Genomic DNA, 20,633 nt, shown 5'->3' on the forward strand with positions numbered 1-20,633 from the left:
CATGTACGATTAAGTGACATTGATTATGTTCATCACGTTGTGCAACCATTACCACTATCTGTTTCCAAAATTTTCCAACATACTTAGGAGAAGCTTAGTGGCCCCTAATCAATGAATTCCTCTTTCTCCCTCCCTCTCCTAAACTTTCATAAACTAAAATCTTGTGAACATTTTTTGCCCTGTAACAATCCCAAAATTTAAGAATTAAAAAAAAAAAGCTATTATCTCTCACAGTCCTGTGGGTGGACTAGCTCAGCTTACAATTTCTAACTTGAGGTCCCTCATGTGGCTGCACAAGAAAAATCAGCGTGGGGTGGAGTCATCTGAAGACTCAACAGGAGAGACATCCATCATGGTTTCTTCGCTGACAATCCTGGTGCCTCAGTGCTGTATCCATCAGATTAGCCAAAGTTTCTCATGAGGTGTTCACGTCTTCAGAGGTACGAGGCAGAAGCTACTGAGCCAGACTACCCAAAATTGGCACAGCATCATCTTCATAGTATTCTATTTATCAAACCAGTCAGAGGATCTTCTAAATCAAGGGATTGGGAAATAGACTTCACCTTCTGATAATCACATTGAAGAAGAACATGTAGCATAAAAGGTATGGCCATCTTTAAAAATCCAATCTACCATAATTCCTCTTATGGCTACAACAATTCATCTGTAACATACATTCACGCCTTCCCCAAACTTCTATAGTTTCTTCTCATTACAGCATTGGTCCTGAAGTTCATCATTTAAATCATATCAAGATATAGATAAGGCTTATTTGGTGTGGCTCCTTGCATACTGTTCCTAGAATATGGTTCATCTGTTAACTAAATAGATAAGTTATTGCCCCCCCACACACACACTGCTAACATACAATGGTAATACAGTGATAGGAAAACTTCAAAAGTGTTCCCACTCCAGGAGAGAGATAAAGAAGGAATATGGCGGTCATTGGTGTTTAGCATTTTGAAATCTACTTAAGCACATGTTGTTAACTTTGAATTAGATGCTGTCCTGATCAGTGAGGATGATGTTATGTTTCTCTGTGGTTCTTTGCTTTACCTTCTGGACTCTTGTCTCTGTACTCTGAGACATCCTTCTTTTCCTATATGAAGTGGTCAAATTTTTCAGCTCACATTTCACATCCCACAGAAGGTCAGTGACAGCAAGAATCAGTGACCCTAAGTGGCAGAAGATTGGAGTATTAACACATATTCCCTTATTACAGAATGAATTATATATTTTGATGACTGATGAAGGTACAGATGAGTCTTATTTTTATGAACTGAGTGTTCAATGAAGTCGATTCATACACACATGACCTGCACAGATGAAACATCTGTGAAACCCTGAAAACAATGTGGAATACTTCTATTGCGTCCGTGGGCTACAAGTAAACAATTTCAAAGCAGATTTTTAGCCTTAGGAACAGAAAGCTCCTGGTATTCAACAGCCTTTAGTTTTGGTTTTCAGGGACTTTTCTTCTCTCCAGAATTTGCATAAAACATTTGTTGCTATTATTTTCTAGTTATAGAGAGTTGTCTGAGAAAGATCATCTCCCTGAAGAAAAAGAAAGTTGACGCTGGGATGTCAGCTTAAGCATCTCTCCACATGTGTGTAAGTTCTGATCCTAGTTAGTATTTTATAAACACAAATTGAAATTAAGATGAATAACATTTTATTCTCTGAAGTCAAATAAACCATTCAAATTTCATTTTATCATAACTTCCTCTTAAAAGTATTTCACTGTCTTTTTTCAAATCTAGATTAGTGTACCCCTTGTTTCTACTTTACCATAGTCTAAATTACATTAAATTACATCTGCCCACTATTTTGATGTCATCATTATACTGTGAGCCTTTCGAGATCACGGAATGTGTCTATTTCATGTTTGCAAATCCAAAGCATAAACTTCCTCTTGGCAATGTGGAAAGACACAATAGATATGTGAACAAGAAGGCTGCAAAGAAAATAGGAAGATAAAAAATAAGACAAAAAGACTAAGGAAGAATGAAAGGAATGCAGGGATGGAGGCAGGATGGAAATTTATGAAATACATATATAATTCTTGTCCAAGTGTATTTCTTCTTCGGAATGCTCTAGTTTTAAGAACATAAAGTCTTTATGAGATATCCTTATCAAGTGAAAATTCAACAAAATGATCACACATTCATACATAGTCCAAGGAATCTCCATTGTAAACAAACCTATTTTTTCCTATGACATATTAAATATTAGATCAGTGCTGGGTGTTAGGCTTCAGAATAAATATCTGAGCTACCCACCTGCGGATCGCTTTGGCCTTTGCACCATAGACAATGGGGTTAAGGGCAGGGGGCACAAGCAGATAGATGGTAGACAAGAGAATGTGAACATAGGCTGATACACGACCATAACGGTGGCTAAAGAAGGAAAAAAAGACAAGGATATAAACCTCAAGAAACACAACAAGATGAGCAGTACAAGTGTTGAGTGCTTTGAGTCATGCTTTCTCCTGGAGAAGAAGAAAAACAGCTTGAAAAATCAAGATGTAGGAGATGAAGACAAACATCATATCAAAACCTGGAATTGCAAATGCCACAAATAGCCCATATGATTTGTTGACACGGACAGCTTCTGCAGCCAGCTTGACTACCGCCATGTGTTCACAGTAAGAATGAAAAATAACCACAGAGTGGAAAATTTTCAGTCTTTTGTGTAGAATGGGTAAAATGCCAACAAGTGCTGTTGTTCAGATTGCCACCACCAGCACCATCTTAACCAGAATGAAAGGTGTGAAAATGGATGTGCGCGTCAATGGATCACAGATGGCAACATAGCAGTCAAAGGCCAAGGCCAACAAGATGCCAGATTCCATGCCCTGAAAGGCATGCATGAAGAAGAGCTGGGTGAGACAGGCATCAAAAGCCAAGGAATAAGCGCCAAACCAGAAGATGGCCAACATCTTTGGAGCAATGGCTATACAGAGGCCTAGATCAGTGGCTGAAAATACAGCCAGGAAAATGTACATGGGTTGATGTAGGCTGCGTTCTGCAGGGATGATGATTAGCAAGATTATGTTCCCCATCAGAGCCAACAAGCACACACCGAAGAAGGGAAACCCAATCCAAAACTGTACATGCTCTAGTCCAGGGATGCCAATCAGGGTCATTTTTCTGGGGTTTGAATATGACATGTTGGAGAATCCCATGGAGGCTGGTAAATTCTTTCCTCACCACTGATTCTGATACCTAATCAGAGAAAGATCATGGATGGGAAAGGAGAAGGGTAAGTTCCTCATCATTTCTCAAAGAACATGAACAACAGGAATGAACGTGACCATGTGACCTTGAATATTTGGGCATTATTTCAGGGAAATATGGGAATAGTCTCTTGTAATATATTTTTCCAAAGCCAATACAGTTGTTTGTGGAAGAGGAAGATGGTTAAGTGTTCATCACCTAGAAATTCTAGAAATGGAAACCTTGACTCTAAGAGCACTGATTCTGCTGTTTTTCAAGTGTCCTCGGGTGGTGTCGTAGATGGCAGCATTAGCTTTTCTGTTCATCTCCATTTTCATAGTCCAGACCCATTGCAGATTAAGTTGCATTTTTTGTGACACTTGAGACTATGATAGAGATCCTGGCTCCCTTACCAAAACAAACCAGACTCATTGCTGTCAAATTGATTTTGACTCATAGCAACTCTATAGGAGAGAGTATAACTTTCCCAGGGGGGTTCCAAGTCTGTAATCTTTACAAAAGCATACCACCACACCTTTCTCCTGTGGAACACCTAGCGGGTTTGAATGGCTGACCTTTTGGTTAGCAACCTAGCACTTTTAACCACTGCCCACTTATCTATCTTCTCAACTTTCTGTCTCCTGCAAGATTTGTGAGTACTTGCATCACCTACCACTTCATTCTACTTGCACATCCTCTTTGAAAGATCATCCCAGAATTAATATAATGTGTTAAACACTCTCAGCTTCTACGGATAAAAGAATAGCTCCTCCTTATCTACTCTAAGGATCTGAATAACTGGTTTGTACATGGGTAATTCAGAACATATTTGTGAAAAACTGGGTCTCTTCACTATTATCTGAGAGTTAATTCCTAAATTTGAAGGGAGGTATTTTACTTCTGAATCTAAAGAGGATGGGAAGCCTAGGAGAGCTGTTACCATCTGAAGATCCTGAGCTTTGATTGTGCAGGGCTGCACTCACCCCAAACTTCTGATCCGTGTATAATTTGTCTATGCTCTGCCTTTTCGCAAACCAATCACAAAACTTAACACAATCATATATATATATATAATTTTATCAAGAATTTTACAAGCTTAAAATCATCTAAAAGTATATCCCTTTTTTTCCCCATTAGTTCATTATGATTTTGGCCCAGAAAGACACATTGAACACTCCAGGTGTGATTTTACCTATTTTTATTTCCATTTGAAAGGAAACTACAGAGTTCTACTTCCTTAGAAATACAGAAAAATAGACTGGGGCACAGTTACCAGGAATATATATGTAGGTGTAACTAGAAAGCCTCCAATTTAGTGCAATTTTAAATGTTTTAATGATTGATGGATATAGGAGATCTTATTACATGATCTTCTGTAACCACAAACACTAGTAGGCTGTTGCTGAAACAATAAAATGATATTGATTAAATCATTTAGATATTTTGTGAGAATAAATTTATATATGTAATTACGTTAGATAAGGGAAGTAGTGGATTCTGGAGAAATGGTTGTTGATAAATATGAATATGTGATGTTAAAGATGGCACGAGCCGACCAAGCCAGAGCCTAAACGAGGTGTAACAGTTAATATATCCTAAGTAAGTTTATAAGAAGCCCAAATGCCTAAGGATAAAAGTAAAATTTAGCTCCAGTTCCTCTATAATAGCTAATGATTTATATATCAGGTTTATTTTTTCTATATACCATACTAGGTAAAATCATGAATTTGAATTTAGAAATGCAAGGTATAATCTAAAGCTGACTCTATTATTTACCTCATGTGAAATCTTGCCCAAGTTCCTTAAATTTACTCACCTATAAACTGGGGAGAGTAATACCATTTTCCTCATTGGATTAGTGGGAGAACGAAATAATTTTATACCTGATGGACTTGCCACAAAGTATGGAATAGAGTGAGCACCCGATATATGGTAGCTAATATTTGCCAGAGCCTGTGGAGTATCTCTGCGAAGACAGAGGCACGCTCCTGCCTTTTGAGAAGATGCAAGACAAAAGTATAGAAATCAGGAAACTGCCTGAAGAAAGAATTGATAAAACGACTCTCTAAAGCTGCATGATGTTCGGCTTTCTGATCCATATAATAGAGCATCCATGTAAGCAGAAACAAATCTACCATGATAGAAGCGACCTCCCAATCGTGGGCACACCTTGTTGGATTCAGCAAGTATCACTTATTTAAATTAATTTTGCCACTTTAACTAATAAATAATTATACCTGGTTTTAAAAGCTTACTGAGTACATGGGAAAAGCATTAATGGAGATAGCAATTTTTTAAAAAAGTTTAAGTTAAAAATAACTTCTGTGAGAACAATAGCACACATTTTGTGCAACTTTGCTTTGCATGGTACTCAGATAAGAAACTGTTCATTCCCAGTCTCTAAGTGGAAAAGAAGAAGGAAATAGGAGTTTTTTAATGTACAGAGAGTAAAATATAGAGCATGGAGACCAAAATAAAAGATTTACTGTTCCTGAAACAGAGAAGACTATATTTCAGGGGATGGAATACGAACTGTGGCCTTGTGTCTATGGATCATATGTCAAAGCTATTCAAGGCAGTAGGATGGTCCTATCTTGGATCTGCTCTCCACACCTTACAAGCTCACGTGGTTAAGCTATACTTATGTGTACACATGCGCACACACACACACAGAAAGAACGTTACAAGCTGCAGACTATCTCTTCTTATTTTTACAAACCAAGCAATGCTAGAATCACTTTGTGGGTAAAAATGGCAAAAGGAGCCTGAATATTTTATTCTCATTTTGTCCTTGCCACTAATTAATTGACGTGTTTTCTACTCAGTTTTCTTCACATGCAATTAAGTAGATGGTACTAGGTTACCCAGGCATCTCCAAATGACATGAATCTAGTCCATCTCTCATTTTGTTGATAAAGAAACCTGGGCCCAGAGAATGTACGTGGCAAGCCAAAGGACAGGCCGTTACTGGGAGATGCAGGATTAAGATCTGATTCTGTTACACTTCGGCTTCCTCTTAAACTTTGCAACAAGAAGAGACCCAGAATCATAAACAGGTTCCAATCCATGAGGAAGAAACTCTCCCAGATAGACAGATGGCTAGCTGGAATATAAGGACAATAAACGGAACAGCTCTTTTCTGCCAGGTTTGGGGTTTGAGGAAGGTATTAATAGCTAAATTTCTGACATCATCCATCTCTAGCTATTCCTTTTCTTGGCTTTTATTAGAATCTGAGCCAATCCCAGGGCAATGCTATAGACCTGACCCCTAGAAAAGTCCTTACACCTCTGAGACTCAACCTCCTTGCAGGAGAAAGGTAAACTCTGATCACTGACACACAGCCAGAGGCACTCAGTTACCTATTGAGAAGTTGTCTCCAAGGAATGAGACAAGGGGGGCCTGAGGAAAGAGCCAGGAAATCTCAAATTATGGTTCACTTTTGGAGATTATTAGGAGTGTGGGGAAAGAAAAAAGAGCCCTGGTGGCATAGTGGTTCAAGTGTTCAACTGCTAACTGAAAAGTTGGTGGTACAAAACCACCAGCTGCTCCATGGGAGAAAGCTGTGGCAGTGTGCTTCCATAAAGATTTACAGCTTTGGATACCCTGTGAGGCAGTTCTACTACATTCTATAGCATCACTGTGAGTTAGAATCGACTCAACAGTAGTGGGTTTTTTTGTTTAGTTTTATTTTTGATTTGGGAAAGAAAATCTGAGAAATGGAGAATTCTTAGAGTAGAAAGATGGAATATGGAATAAAGTAATTTGGTCAACTTTCTTGTATATGGCTAGGCTTATAGTTTAAGGCAAAAAATATTTGGAACTATATCTCTTCATAAATGTAATGTTACTACTGCTACAACTTCTGGACCTACAATGATTACTATTATTACTACTACCATTATTAAACTATTACAACTACTATAATGCAACCATTAAGCTCTTTTAAGAGTAAAAAAAAAAAGTTAACATTTTTTACCTCCATAAGGGAAAGTCACTTCAGAATTTCCGTGTTGCCTAGACCAATTTTGAGGATTCATAATTCTCTTCCTTATTCACTGATACAACTTGGCTGAATTTTATAGCAACTGCTGAATATTTCTAATATTATAGTAATTTACCCAAGATCTCTGGGTGATGAGCATCATAGAATATTAGGGCATATTTCAAATGTAAGGTTGATATTCTGACCACACATTCATCTTCATATATTTCATTGTAATAGGACACCATTAATTGTGTGCTATATTAAACTGGATAACCTGCTTACTTCTTTACTCCCAGAAAAAGGGCCTGGTGTGCCGGTTCGAGTTTCTTTGTTTGTTTGTTTGTTTAATTTGGTGGGAGCCTACTCTCTAGCTCTAACCCTCAGATGATATCTCATCATAGTTGGGGCTATGATCAGACTTCCGGGATTGCATTAGTAGTTCATGACTGTCTATTCCAGGAAAGTTTCTACCTTACACACTCACTATTCACAAGACCTAAAAGACGTTAATAATATATTTGCACGTATTTTCTCTTCATTTTATATATAAATATATATATTTTCCCCACCAGACCTGTGTGGTCAAATAAATTACTGCAGGAATTTCCTCTAGATTTTATCACATCTTTTTTCTGACTTTTTTTTTTTTTTCCTGCAACTATCCCATCTCCTTCATTTCATTCGTATGTGATATCTCAAGATATCTAGACTTCATATTTTTTACATCGGTCATTTTATCATTTTATCAAGACTGCTGCATCATAGTTAATACAACATTATGTGTGAGACATAACAAAGCCTACTAGGAATAGAGAAGCTTGGTTTGATCAGTTGTCTGAGGACTTACAGCTACATTATAGATGTGCAGCTACAAATTGTCTAGTTACCAGATGTCAAATTGGTAAATTAGAATAATGAGCCAAACTGAAAGTTGGCAGCAAGCTTTTATTCACTTGCTGTGACAGTGCAGACAAGAGACCAAAGGACATGCCTACTCCCCAGTGTTCAATTTTTCGCCGTGAAACACCACTGGAAAGGGTCAGCTGAATGTAGCACAGATGACAGAATTGTCTCACTCATGAGGAGCCTATAACAAAAGGACTTGTGGACTTTTAGCCTTGGGGAAGGGAGGAGGGAAGAGCTAGGAGTGGAAAGGTCCTGAAACAAAGTAGAGAAAAGTGCCTCAGCAATGACCACAGATAAAGTCTCTGAGTAAGTCTCTGGGCTAGGAATGCAGAGATATGTATGAGCATGGCTGGCCTTCAGTGGCTGAGCCCTGCAACTCTCTCCAGAAAACTTCAACACACCGGCTGCTCATCAAGGCTGCTTAGGGGCAAGTGCTCTCCCCCATTAGGCCTGCTGGAGGAAGCGTTGTAATTGCTTATTGTCAGGCCTGAAAGGTCACACAGAAGATTTCTCCCTGGCTCTGGACTCCTCACATATGATGCAAATATTCTGTGGTGAGAATGTATAATACCCGCTTATATAAAAATATCATAAGAGCATGACATAATTTGTAATCATGTGTTTGTTCCTATTAGTTTATCTAACTCCCCTGAAATTTTCACTGGCTTTTTTTAGGTTTTTTTTCTCTGTGCAACCTCCATTTGAGAAATTTAGAGAAGATATTATTTATAGACAGGATCATGAGATAAACATTTATTTGAGGTGAACTTGTCCCCCCAGCATTCTAGATATTCTCATTCTATTCAGTCTTCTTACACCGTTTAATGTCAAATAAGTGGTGTTTTACAGAGATATTTGTTGTTGTTGTTGTTGTTAGCTGTCATCTAGTCATTTCCAACTCATAGCGACCCTATGCACGACAAAACGAAACACTGCCTGGTCCTGCGCCATCCTTACAGTCGTTGTTATGCTTGAGATCATTGTTAAAGCCACTGAGTCAATCCACCTCAGTCAGGGTCTTCCTCTTTTCCCCTGACCCTCTACTTTGCCAAGCATGAAGTTCTTCTCCAGGGACTGATCCTTCCTGTCAACATGTCCAAAGTGTGTAAGACGCAGTCTCACCATCCTTGCCTCTAAGGAGCATTCTGGTTGTACTTCATCCAAGACAGATTTGTTCGTTCTTTTGGCAGTCCATGGTATATTCAATATTCTTCACCAGCACCACAGTACAAAGGCGTCAATTCTTCTTCAATCTTCCTTATTCATTGTCCAGCTTTTACATACATATGAAGCGATTGAAAATACCATGGCTTGGGTCAGGCACACCTTAGTCTTCAAGGTGACATTCTTGCTTTTCAACACTTTAAAGAGGCCCTTTGCAGCAGATTTGCCCAATGCAATGCGTCTTTTGATTTCTTGACTGCTGCTTCCATGGCTGTTGATTGTGGATCCAAGTAAAATGAAATCCTTGACAACCCCAGTCTTTTCTCCATTTGTCATGATGTTGCTCATTGGTCCAGTTGTGAGGATTTTTGGTTTCTTTATGTTGAGGTGCAATCCATACTGAAGACTGTGGCCTTGGATCTTCATTAATAAGTGCTTCAAGTCCTCTTCACTTTCAGCAAGCAAGGTTGTGTCATCTGCATAACTCAGGTTGTTAATGAGTCTTCCTCTAATCCTGATGCCCCATTCTTCTTCATACAGTACAGCTTCTCGGATTATTTGCTCAGCATACAGATTGAATAGGTATGGTGGAAGAATACAACCCTGATGCACACCTTTCCTGACTTTAAACCGATCAGTGTCCCCTTGTTCTGTCCGAACAACTGCCTCTTGATCTATGTACAGATTCCTCATGAGCACTATTAAGTGTTCTGGAATTCTCAGTCTTCACAATGTTATCCATAATTTGTTATGATCCACACAGTTAAATACTTTTGCATAGTGAATGAAACACAGGTAAACACCCTTCTGGTATTCTCTGCTTTCAGCCAGGATCCATCTGACATCAGCAACGATATCCCTGGTTCCATGTCCTCTTCTGAAACCAGCCTGAATTTCTGGCAGTTCCCTTTTGATATACTGCTGCAGCCATTTTTGAATGATCTTCAGCAAAATTTTTCTTGTGTGTGATATTAATGATATGGTTTTATTTAGAAATGTGATAATGTTCTACAACACTTTGAGAACTGACTGGAGTTACAGACTGATTAACAATGTGAGTGGTTTAGTAGAAGTTATCAGGTGAACAAGCTGAGGATAAGGTGACTAGGAAAATAAAGCACCCATCCTCTGGAACTTGTAACAGAACAAGGAAAAGATATAATTAATATGTTTGAGAAAGCTATTGAGTGCTATAGTAAAGGCAACATTTTTGTTCATGAATCAAGAACTTTGCCTTACTGGTAGAGAATAGGACACTCTACCATGACATAGACATAACTTCACATATGCAGCCACAACAATTGACTGAGTAAACTGGGAAACATGATTCCCCTCACCATGACTTGGATATTGCTGTTGTTGTTGTTAAGTGCTGTCAAGTCAATTCTGACTCCTAGAAACACTATGTGACAGAGGGGAACTGTCTCATAGGGTTTTCTTAGCTGTAACCTTTAAGGAAACGTATCACCAGGTCTTTCTCCTTCAGAGCAGCTAGATGGATGTCAAGTCCACAGGAAGAATTTATGAAGGTTGGAATGGACCTAAATATGCCCTGAGAGAAAGATATAACTTCTCTACTTGTGGACCATGAAATGGGCCTGCCCCAAAACCCAGACATATAAGTGAATGATAATATTACTGAGTCAGTTAATGTTTATAGGCCGAACCAAGTCATGAAACCTGAGTAAAGGGAAAAAGGTTGTCTTAGGCTAGATTCTCTAGAGAAGCAAAACAAGTAAACTGTATAAATATATAAGGAGAGGTTTATATTAAGGAAATGGCTCATGCTATTATAGAGCCTGGATTGTCCCAAGTCTGTGGAGCAGGATAGAGGCTTCTCCTGATTCATGTAGCAGCAGGGCTGGCAAAACCAAGATTGGCAGGTTGGAGAGCAGGGCTCTTGCACACAGGCTGTGAAGATAGATGAATTCCAAGATCCATGGGCAAGACCACAGGTAAGCTGATAGCGCAAGTCCCAAGAACCAGAGGTCAGATGAACAGGACCCTGCAGCAGGATCCAGAGCAGGCAAAAGCCGGAGTGTCCGCTTATATTCAGATGCAGGCCACATGCCCAAGGAAACTCCCTTTCAGCTGATTGGCTACTCACAACCCATCCCATCATGGGGTTGATCACATACAAACACTGAGAATCATGGCCCAGCCAATTTGACACACAGTCTTAACCATCACAGAGGTGTGCCTGCAAGCCCAAAGAACAACAGACAAACAAGTTTGGGCTCCCATCCACACTACCAAGAACATAAAATTTCCCTCCATGAGATGGAACAAAGCAAATGTAGTATTAAATCACTCCCACGGGGCTAAGTAGGGCTGAAGCTGATGAAGCCTAGCATTTCAACTAACCGCTGCTGTCAAGTCTATTCCAACTCAATGTAACCCCAAGGCTGTAAATCTCTATGGAAGCAGACTGCCACATCTTTCTCCCGTGGGGTCGCTGGTGATTTCAAACCTCCAACTTTTCAGTTAGTAGTTGATCGCTTTAACAACTGTGCCATATAATCTCCGTTTTCTTATTGTATAGTAAGAAATATGAGAAATGCAGACTCACAAAACTGCCCACTAGTTTAAGTTCATACCTTTAGAAAATATATGTATTTTATTTACATTGTTGATTTTATTTGCAATAATTTTATCGTTGTATAAATGCATGCAATAGCTTCCTTTCTTGTTTTATAACAATGAATTGTATTTTCTTCCTAGTTTTTTGCACTGTCTTTGCATTTTTTTTTATCTAGAAATTGTTTTGCATTTCATTAATCTTTTTCCTATCTTTATAAGTTGTATCTTTTTACTAGAGCCCTGGTGGTGAAGTGGTTAAGAGCTCAGCTGCTAACCAAAAGGTTATTTTTGTTCAATTTTTTTCTCATTTTTCTCAGTTCTCAAGGTATAAAATTACACCATTGAGACATACATTTATATGTATTGTATGTATATGTAAAACAATACAAACAACTGCTACATAATACAGATTTATGTCAAAGACAAGACAAAAAAAATAGAACTTATCCTGAGCCATATAGCAAGTTTTAACATATTTCGAATATTTGAAATTATAAAAAGTAGATTCTCTGACAAGACTGGAATTAGAATTAAACTAGAATTGGATAACAAACAGTTATATAAATATTCTCAACTATTTGGAATTTAATCAACACATATCCATTAAAATACCAATTAAAATTAAACATATTTTGAATTTAATAAGAATGAAAATGCATAATGTCAAATAAGGTGGAATGCAACAAAAGTAATTGTTAAAGAGAAAACCCTAATTTAAAATGTACTATTTATTGCTAAAGAAGGAAGTTTTAAAAATCAATAGCATAAACTTCCTTACCAAGAAGTAAAAATACTGCCAATTAACACAAAAGAATTAAAAGAAAGGAAATGGTAAAGTTAAGATGGAAAAAAACAAACAATTTAGTTCAGAAGACCCTAGAAGTTGAACAGAGAGATAATGACTATCTTAATCTGAATAAACTTTAAGTCATCCTAGCTGTAGTTTTTTTTCGTAGAGCACTATAGTTTAGGATACCCTGGTGGTGTAGTAGTTAAGTGCTAGAACTGCTAACCAAAGAGTCAGCAGTTCAAATCCACCATGTGCTCCTTGAAAACTCTATGGGACAGTTCTACTCTGTCCTACAGGGTTGCTATGAGTCAGGATCAACTGGATGACAATTTTTTTTTAGCTGTAGTTTATGAAATAAATGCCGTTCAGATTGAGCATGATGATGTGAAGCACTCAAAAATGAGTACATGAATGTACAAACCATTTCCATCTCTAGAAGGCAAGTGGGAATATTTCCTAATTAATACTATGAAATTAGTTTTACTTTGCTGCAAAACCTAGACAGACATCACGAGGGGGATGGAACTAGAGACTAATATCCATTACAAGTATCCTGATAGTTAATTTCATGTTAACTGCCTAGGCTACGGTGCCCAGCTGTTTGGTCAAAAGTAGTCTAGATGTTGTTATGGCATATTTACATGTGGTTAGCTTTTAAATCAGTTGGCCTTAAATAAAGCAGATGGTGTTTCAAAATGTAGGGCCCTCATCCAATCAGTTGAAGGTTTTAAGAGCAGAACTGGTTTCAGACTATAAATACACATTATGCCAGAATTCCTTTTCCTCCTCCACCACCAAAATAAGACTGCCAAAATTTCCATCCTATCACCTGACCTACCAATATTGGACTTACTAGCTTCCTTAATACATGAGACAACTCCTCAAAAATAAATCAATAATTTCTCTCTCTCTATATATATACATATATGCATGAAAATCTGTTTATAACTCAACAACAAAAAGAAAAATAATTAAAAAGTTGTAAAAGGATTTGAATAAGTATTCTTCTAAACATGCATAAATGCCCAATAAACTCATGAAAAGATAGTCAACATCATTGGTCATTACATAACATTACATTGAACAATTTTACATTCAACAAATCTGGAAAACAATTGACAATTCCTCAAACTGTTAAAGATAATGTTAACATGTAACCTAACGATTCAAGTCCTAGTTATACACACAAAATAATTGAAAACACATGTCCCCACAAAACTTGTACACAAGTGTTCATAGCATCATTACATAATAGCCAAAAAAAAAACAGAGACAATCTAAAGGTCTATGAACTGGTGAGTCAAGGCAAGTTCCTTGCCCTGAAATTGTGTAGATTATCAATCATCACCAAGTATACAAAATATTCGCCCTTCTGCCAATGATTCCATAGGGACCTACTTGTGTCAGATGTTATTCTGGCTTATCCCATGGGATTATCTTGTGGAAGCTTCTACATATAGAATCTACATATTTGGTTTACTTCTTGGCTCTGAATTGGTTCTTGTTTGAGCTAGTTAGGGTTGTTTTGAAAGATGGAAAGAAAAAGGCTAATCTGAGCAGCCTAGTAAGCTTGGAAAGATATGAGACAATTGGTTCCTCCAAACACCACCTTCTTAATTTCTAAATTACCTAAATTCAAGGGGGGAGGTAACAACATTTATACAGAGGGAATCAACACTTCTCATTCTCCATGGATGAAGTAAAGAAAGAACTAGATTTTAAAAGGCAATGATCTTTTTTAAGGTTATCATAGAAGCGAGGCTTAATTCTCCTTTTGCTCATACTTCATATTCTACATACATATCAGAGGAACAAAAATATGGATGTCTCATGACCTCTGGACTTAATTACAGGTTGGCATTTTCAGGCGGATGGCAACAAGGAGATTTTATCATGTGTGGTTTTATAAGAAAAGTGTTTTGGAAACCAGTGTGTCTTTTTGTTGAATGTATGCATTTCTCAATTCCACTCTTGTGATGTTCTGTGTTATATTTATGTATTCAATATATTATTGAGAACCTAGTGTGTAATAGTTACTGGTCTAGACACCAGGTTATAACAATATCTGTGGGATTACTTGTGTGTATGTGTGTGTGTGTGAGGACCCTTATTTACCTATAGAATCTCAACTCACATGAATATCTTTTGTGCTCTTTGAGTACCAAATACATTATTCATCTCCCTCCCCCCATTTTCAATCCTTGCTATATAAATTACTTGTTTGCAGTGTTTTTATTTTTTTAATAAGCTAAATCATGTAAAAAGCCACCTCTGCATTGTTCAAGAGTTTCTCACTGTAGTAAATTACAGGGTCTAGTAAAGAAGTCTAGAAAATATATCTTTAGTTAATGACATTTGGAGAGCATAAATAGGTTTACGAGATTCTGGCAAGAGCATGTAAGTATAGCTCTGTATAGGTTCTTATGAGTGCAGATTATAAGGATTTGTTTGACATATGAAGATACTCTCCTCAAGAGCTGGTGGCAGCCAAGGTCACTTATTTGACATGGAATGGGGAAAACAGAAGGCTAGTAACCAAGGTATTCTTTCCAAGAAAGAATTAGTCCTGAGTTAAATTTCTCCCTCTTCTTTGACCTTTCCACCCCTTACCTTGTACTTATCCACTTTATCTCAGGCCTTCTCTGACTTGGAGATTAGACTCTATACTGGAAGTCTGGGAAACAGTATAAAGGAACCTGCTTTACCCAGTAACTGATATCTTGGACATGCTTAGGTCAATTTACCAATCCAGAAAAGGAACCACTCTGGATGTGCTAGAATGTGGGTTTCTGGATGCACAGGAAAGGTCTACCTGCGCAGTGAAAAGATCTAGGTTTGAAACATTGATAATGGGAAGGTGGCAAAGGGGTTAAGGTCAAAAAATGCATTACCCTTAACAATATCTTTGAAAAATATTGATTCAAGACAACACATAGCATGTACCTGTTAAAGGGTACATGATAGAAAGGACCGAAAAAAGAAAAGAAAAAAATCAATATCGTAATATTTTATTTGTCAGATTAAACATATAAACATAGTGGCAAATGAGAGAAGGGATAGAATACATTTCACAAGTCACTCCACGAACCTCAATACCATGTCCAACTGTACAAATATCCCAACAGATCTCACACTGTTAATTACTGCAGACCAACAAAAACACTAGTTATCCAAATATCATATGTGACACCTGAGGCTTAGTTACCCGGGTTTTAGCTTCCTTACTCTTCAATCAGGAGACAGAGACCATTTATTTCTATTTCCAAAATGATTTTTTTTTTTTTTTTATGCAACCTTTCAGTTTCGGTTGTTTATGCAACCTTCTACTTAAACTGGGGTCCTTTCTCTAACTCCCTGAGAGTTTCACAAGGCCTTTGCTTGAGCACTTCCAATAATGGAAAATTCACTCACTTAAGAGAAATACTGACTCATAGCTCCAACAGTAGGCACCGCAAAATCGTGTTCCATCTAAAATAGTTTTTGATTGTCACTGACAGGAAAACAACCCATGGAGAGAAGTTTAAACCCAAGGTGCCTTTGGATGGGACTTCTGTGCTCTGAGGAGTAATTTTCTGCATCATCCACCTTAGGGAATCTTAAGGATATTCTCTTCAGCTTCAGTTTATCAGAAATTTTAAATCTGTGGTGTTAATAATTTACTGTGCACCCATCATTTTCATCAGCGGATTAGGGATTGTGGTAAAACAGTTGATGTTTCAGAAACAGAGCTTTCAAAAAAACTACCATATGGGAGAAGACAGAAAGGAAAAAGATAGACAACAGTATGTACAAATGTAATAATGTAATAAACATACAATTATATATATATATATATATACACACACACACATGTATCAACTCGACGGCACTGGGGTTGGGTATGTATACATACATATAGAAAACACTGGTAGCATAGTGGTTAAGTGCTATGGCTGCTAACCAAAAGGTCAGCAGCTTGAATCCACCAGGTACTCCTTGGAAACCCTGTGGGGCAGTTCTGTGCTCTCCTGTAGGGTCGCTATGAGTCAGAATTGTCTTGACAGCAGTGAGTTTTTTTTTTTTTTTTTTTTTTTGGTATAAATATATACAAAAAATATGGCAAGCCATGGGATTATTATTTATAACAGATATGAAACCCATATAGTTGATGCTAAATTAGATGTTTGTCAGGATGTCCTGATAAAAGAAAGTAAAGCAGAGATGTCTAGGGTATTAGACAGATAATTGTTGTTGTAATGTACATTTCTCCATATCAGGCAGATGAAAAAGTTATGACATAGAGAAACTTAATGTGTAGAAATTGGTATCATCTCATGCCACTTTCTCTCTTCCTTACTTTTATGGATTAAATTGTATATCAAAGACATTTCTGAAGAGGACTCAGAAGGAAGTGAGGAGAGCTGTAACACTGGAGACAGCACAGATGGTGAGAAGCAGAAGCAGAGAAACAGCAGCAGCAGACCCAGGAAATCAGCAGGAGATGGCACGGGTGCTGACTCACAAAGGAAGAGAGCTGAGTGCCTTTGGGTAGGATGCTTCCTAACACAGTGTAGTGTTTCTGTGCTCTTATCAATGGAACTAGGCTTGCTGACCCATGGAGCAGAGTGAGAGCTGAGTTCCTTCTGGCTGAGGATTAATGGCAGAGTAGGGTACCTTCTGGCACATATTGGTAGAGCTAAAGAGCTTTGTAACAACTGCCTGAGCATGTCAGAGGCTGGACCTGCCCAAGAGGTCCAAGAGGCCAAGGGCCTGAGGGGCAGAGGAGCCAAGGAACCAGGAAGCTGAAGCTGAAGTAGCACAGAAAGCAGAGCTACCTCAGTCTCAAAGGGGAGGAATACAACCTCTGTTGTCTCAAAGAGTGGAATCATGGCCTGATGGGTCTCAAAGGATGGGGCCAAGGCCTCTTAGGTTTCAAAGAGTCAGATCTTCACCAACTCAGTTCTGGAGCGTGGGGCTGCCATTCATGAGTAGCAGGGGGATGGGGTCAGATTTGCTGCCCAAAGCTGAAGGGTCAGGGCTGCTGTGGCCAAGGGGCAGAGAATGGATCCTGCTGGGGCTAAGAGTGTGGGGTTGCCACTCAGATGGACTAGGGAAATGGGGCTGCCCAAATCTGAGGGAGCAGAATCACTGTCCCAGTGGGTTGGAAGACAGAGCTGAAGCCCAGGACTGAGGGGCCTCTACCAAAAGTCTAGGGAGCATGAGCAACAGCCAGAATCTGGAGGGCAGGCCACTGCCTAGATGGTCTCAGGGAACCGAGGATTATTTTCAAGATTTTATAGCTGACGTAAATTGTTCTGCTGGGTTTTTGGCTTGCTTAATGCCCATTATTCCTTTTTTTTTTTCCCTTTAAATTTCTCCCATTTGGAAATGTCCACCTTGGGCCTGTTCCACCATTGTATTTTGGAAGTCGATAACTTGCATTCTAGATTTCACAGATGAAGAGGAATTTTGCAGAAGATGAGATTTGGGACTTGCACTTGATTTAAGGTTTTTGGGATGATATGATGGGGTGACTGTTTTACATGTGACAAGGATGTGAATTTTGGAGGGGGCATAGGGTGGAATGTTATAGATTGAATTGTGTCCCCCCAAAATGTGTGTCTATTTAGGTAGACCATGATTCATACTATTCTGTGGTTATCCTCCATTTTGTGATTTGTTGTAATTATTCTTTGTTTTTTAAACCCTGAGCTCTATGATGTTAATGTGGCAATATTAGAGGCAGTTCTGTTAATAAGACAGAACACAATCTACAAGATTAGGTTGTATTTCGAGTCAACCCTTTTAAGATATAAAAGACAGAAGCAAACAGTAAAGAGGGGGACCTCCTACCACCAAGAAAGAAAAATCAGGAGAGAAGCATATCCTTTGGCATGGGGTCCCTGCACTGAGAACCTCCTATTTCCAGGGGAAGATTGATGCTAAGACACATGGAGATCTCTAAGGAATGCAGGGCCCACTGATGTTGAAAGGAGCCAAGGACTTTCCCTAGGGACAACAGAGAAAGAAACCCTTTCCCTAGAGCTGGCACCTTGAATTCAGATTTCTGCCTTCTAAACTGGGAGAATAAATTTCTGTTTGATAATGTCATATGCTTGTGGTATTTCTGTTGTAGCAGCTCTAGATACCTAAGACACTTACAAAATTCCAGAAATACTGGTTTTCTTGTCTGTTCATTTTGTCCCTTCCACATAGCAATTTTATTTTGTTGTTGTTGTTCTTACTTCCAGGTGCCTATATCACAGAGTGTAAACTGTTTAAACTCCATCATACAAGAACAAGCCTAAATGTGAAATTCTTATCACCCAACCTAATGCTCTCACACACTACTCACTATTTATCATTTTATGCTATATTAATGTTATGGAGATTGTAAAATTCTTGAGAAGAATATTTCATCTATTTCTAAATTGCTAGTGTTTACAACATTGTTTATTACACATTAACTGCCCAATAGCTATTTTTAAATTAAGTACAAGTATGACAAAAAAAATTTTTTTTTTCTTTTTTTTTTTTGACAATAGAGGGAATTCTTTTATTGGCATTGGATGGACATGGTGAACGATATGGTCCCTATGACAACATAAAATGATACATGCATTATCTTTCTGTATTTCTGAACACAATAATGAAGTATGTTCTTGCTGATTTTATTAATCTGGTCTTTTTTTCATATATACTGCAGATTATGAATTTGTTTTTAACAACAGAAAATTAAGGGTCCACCTGAACAAGATTTCCGTGTTTTTCAGCATCTGTTTGTGATCATCTTCACATAGCAACTTTACCTTCAGGACTTGCAGCAGTACCTAAAGGAAGCAAAGGAAGAAAAAAAAAAAAAATCATGCCACCCCTCAACACTTCTCGTCCCTCTCCTATGACTTTTTTCCTATTGGGCATCCCAGGACTAGAGCACCTTCATGCCTGGATTGGAATTCCCTTTTGCTCAATGTATGTGGTGGCTGTGGTGGGGAATGTGACCATCTTGGCTGTGGTGAGGGCAGAGCGAAGCCTCCACGAGCCGATGTTTCTCTTTCTGTGCATGCTGTCTTTCACTGACCTGGTCCTCTCCACCTCTACACTGCCCCGCATGCTCTGTCTCTTCTGGCTCAGAGCTCATGACATCGCCTTTGATGCTTGTCTGACCCAAATGTTCTTCATCCACAGCTTTACTGCCATGGAATCAGGCTTCTTCTTGGCCATGGCCATTGACCGTTATGTGGCCATCTGTGACCCACTGCGCCATACCACCATCCTCACCCACACTCGCATTGCCATAATGGGTATAATTGTAGTGATTCGTGGTGTAGCCTTCTTTTCCCCACATCCCATTCTGCTCAAGCAGCTACCCTACTGTAGAACACGAATCATTGCTCACACCTACTGTGAGTTCATGGCTGTAGTGAAGCTAGCGTGCATGGACACAGGGGTAACCAAGCATTATAGCCTCAGTGTGGCTTCCATCATTGGGTCGTGTGATGCCATTCTTATTGCTGTATCCTATGCCTTCATCCTCTGCTCTGTATTCCACCTGCCATCCAGAGAAGCCAGCTTTAAGGCTTTGGGTACGTGTGGTTCCCATGTCTGTGTCATTCTTGTCTTCTATTCCACAGCTGGTTTTTCCATTTTTACTCACCGTTTTGGAAAAAATGTGCCTGCACGCATTCATATTTTTATTGCCAATATGTACCTTTTGGTGCCCCCTTTCCTCAACCCCATTGTATATGGAGTAAGGACCAAGAAAATACGGGAAAATGTTCTTAGAGTCCTAAGGGTCAAAGTTGCCTGATTCTGTTGGATAAGTAACAGAGATGGTTCAAGGATATTTTGAAATAAAAAAGAGAAACGACTAACTGTTCTCACTTCCCCAACCTGAATTGCAATTAGTACCTGAAATTTCTGTTATTTACCAGATGTCTGTAATTCCTAGAATTTTAAATGAACAAAAGCTTCAGGTATTTCGTTTAGTAAATATTAGAGCAAAGATTGTTA

The 20,633-nt window shown here is 38.5% G+C and overlaps 1 protein-coding gene and 1 pseudogene across 1 annotated transcript; one reads left to right on the plus strand and one right to left on the minus strand.

The window, feature by feature from the left end:
* Positions 1-2,233: 2,233 nt before the first annotated feature.
* Positions 2,234-3,184, minus strand: LOC100657681 (olfactory receptor 52A1-like; annotated as a pseudogene).
* A 16,110-nt stretch (positions 3,185-19,294) lies between these two features.
* LOC100674962 (olfactory receptor 52D1-like) lies at positions 19,295-20,633 on the plus strand. Its single transcript, XM_003421548.3, has one exon. The coding sequence runs from the start codon at positions 19,486-19,488 to the stop codon at positions 20,428-20,430; it is 945 nt and encodes a 314-aa protein (XP_003421596.1). The 5' UTR covers positions 19,295-19,485; the 3' UTR covers positions 20,431-20,633.

The sequence above is a fragment of the Loxodonta africana genome, chromosome 7 (genome assembly GCF_030014295.1).
Source record: "Loxodonta africana isolate mLoxAfr1 chromosome 7, mLoxAfr1.hap2, whole genome shotgun sequence".
Lineage (NCBI taxonomy): Eukaryota > Metazoa > Chordata > Mammalia > Proboscidea > Elephantidae > Loxodonta > Loxodonta africana.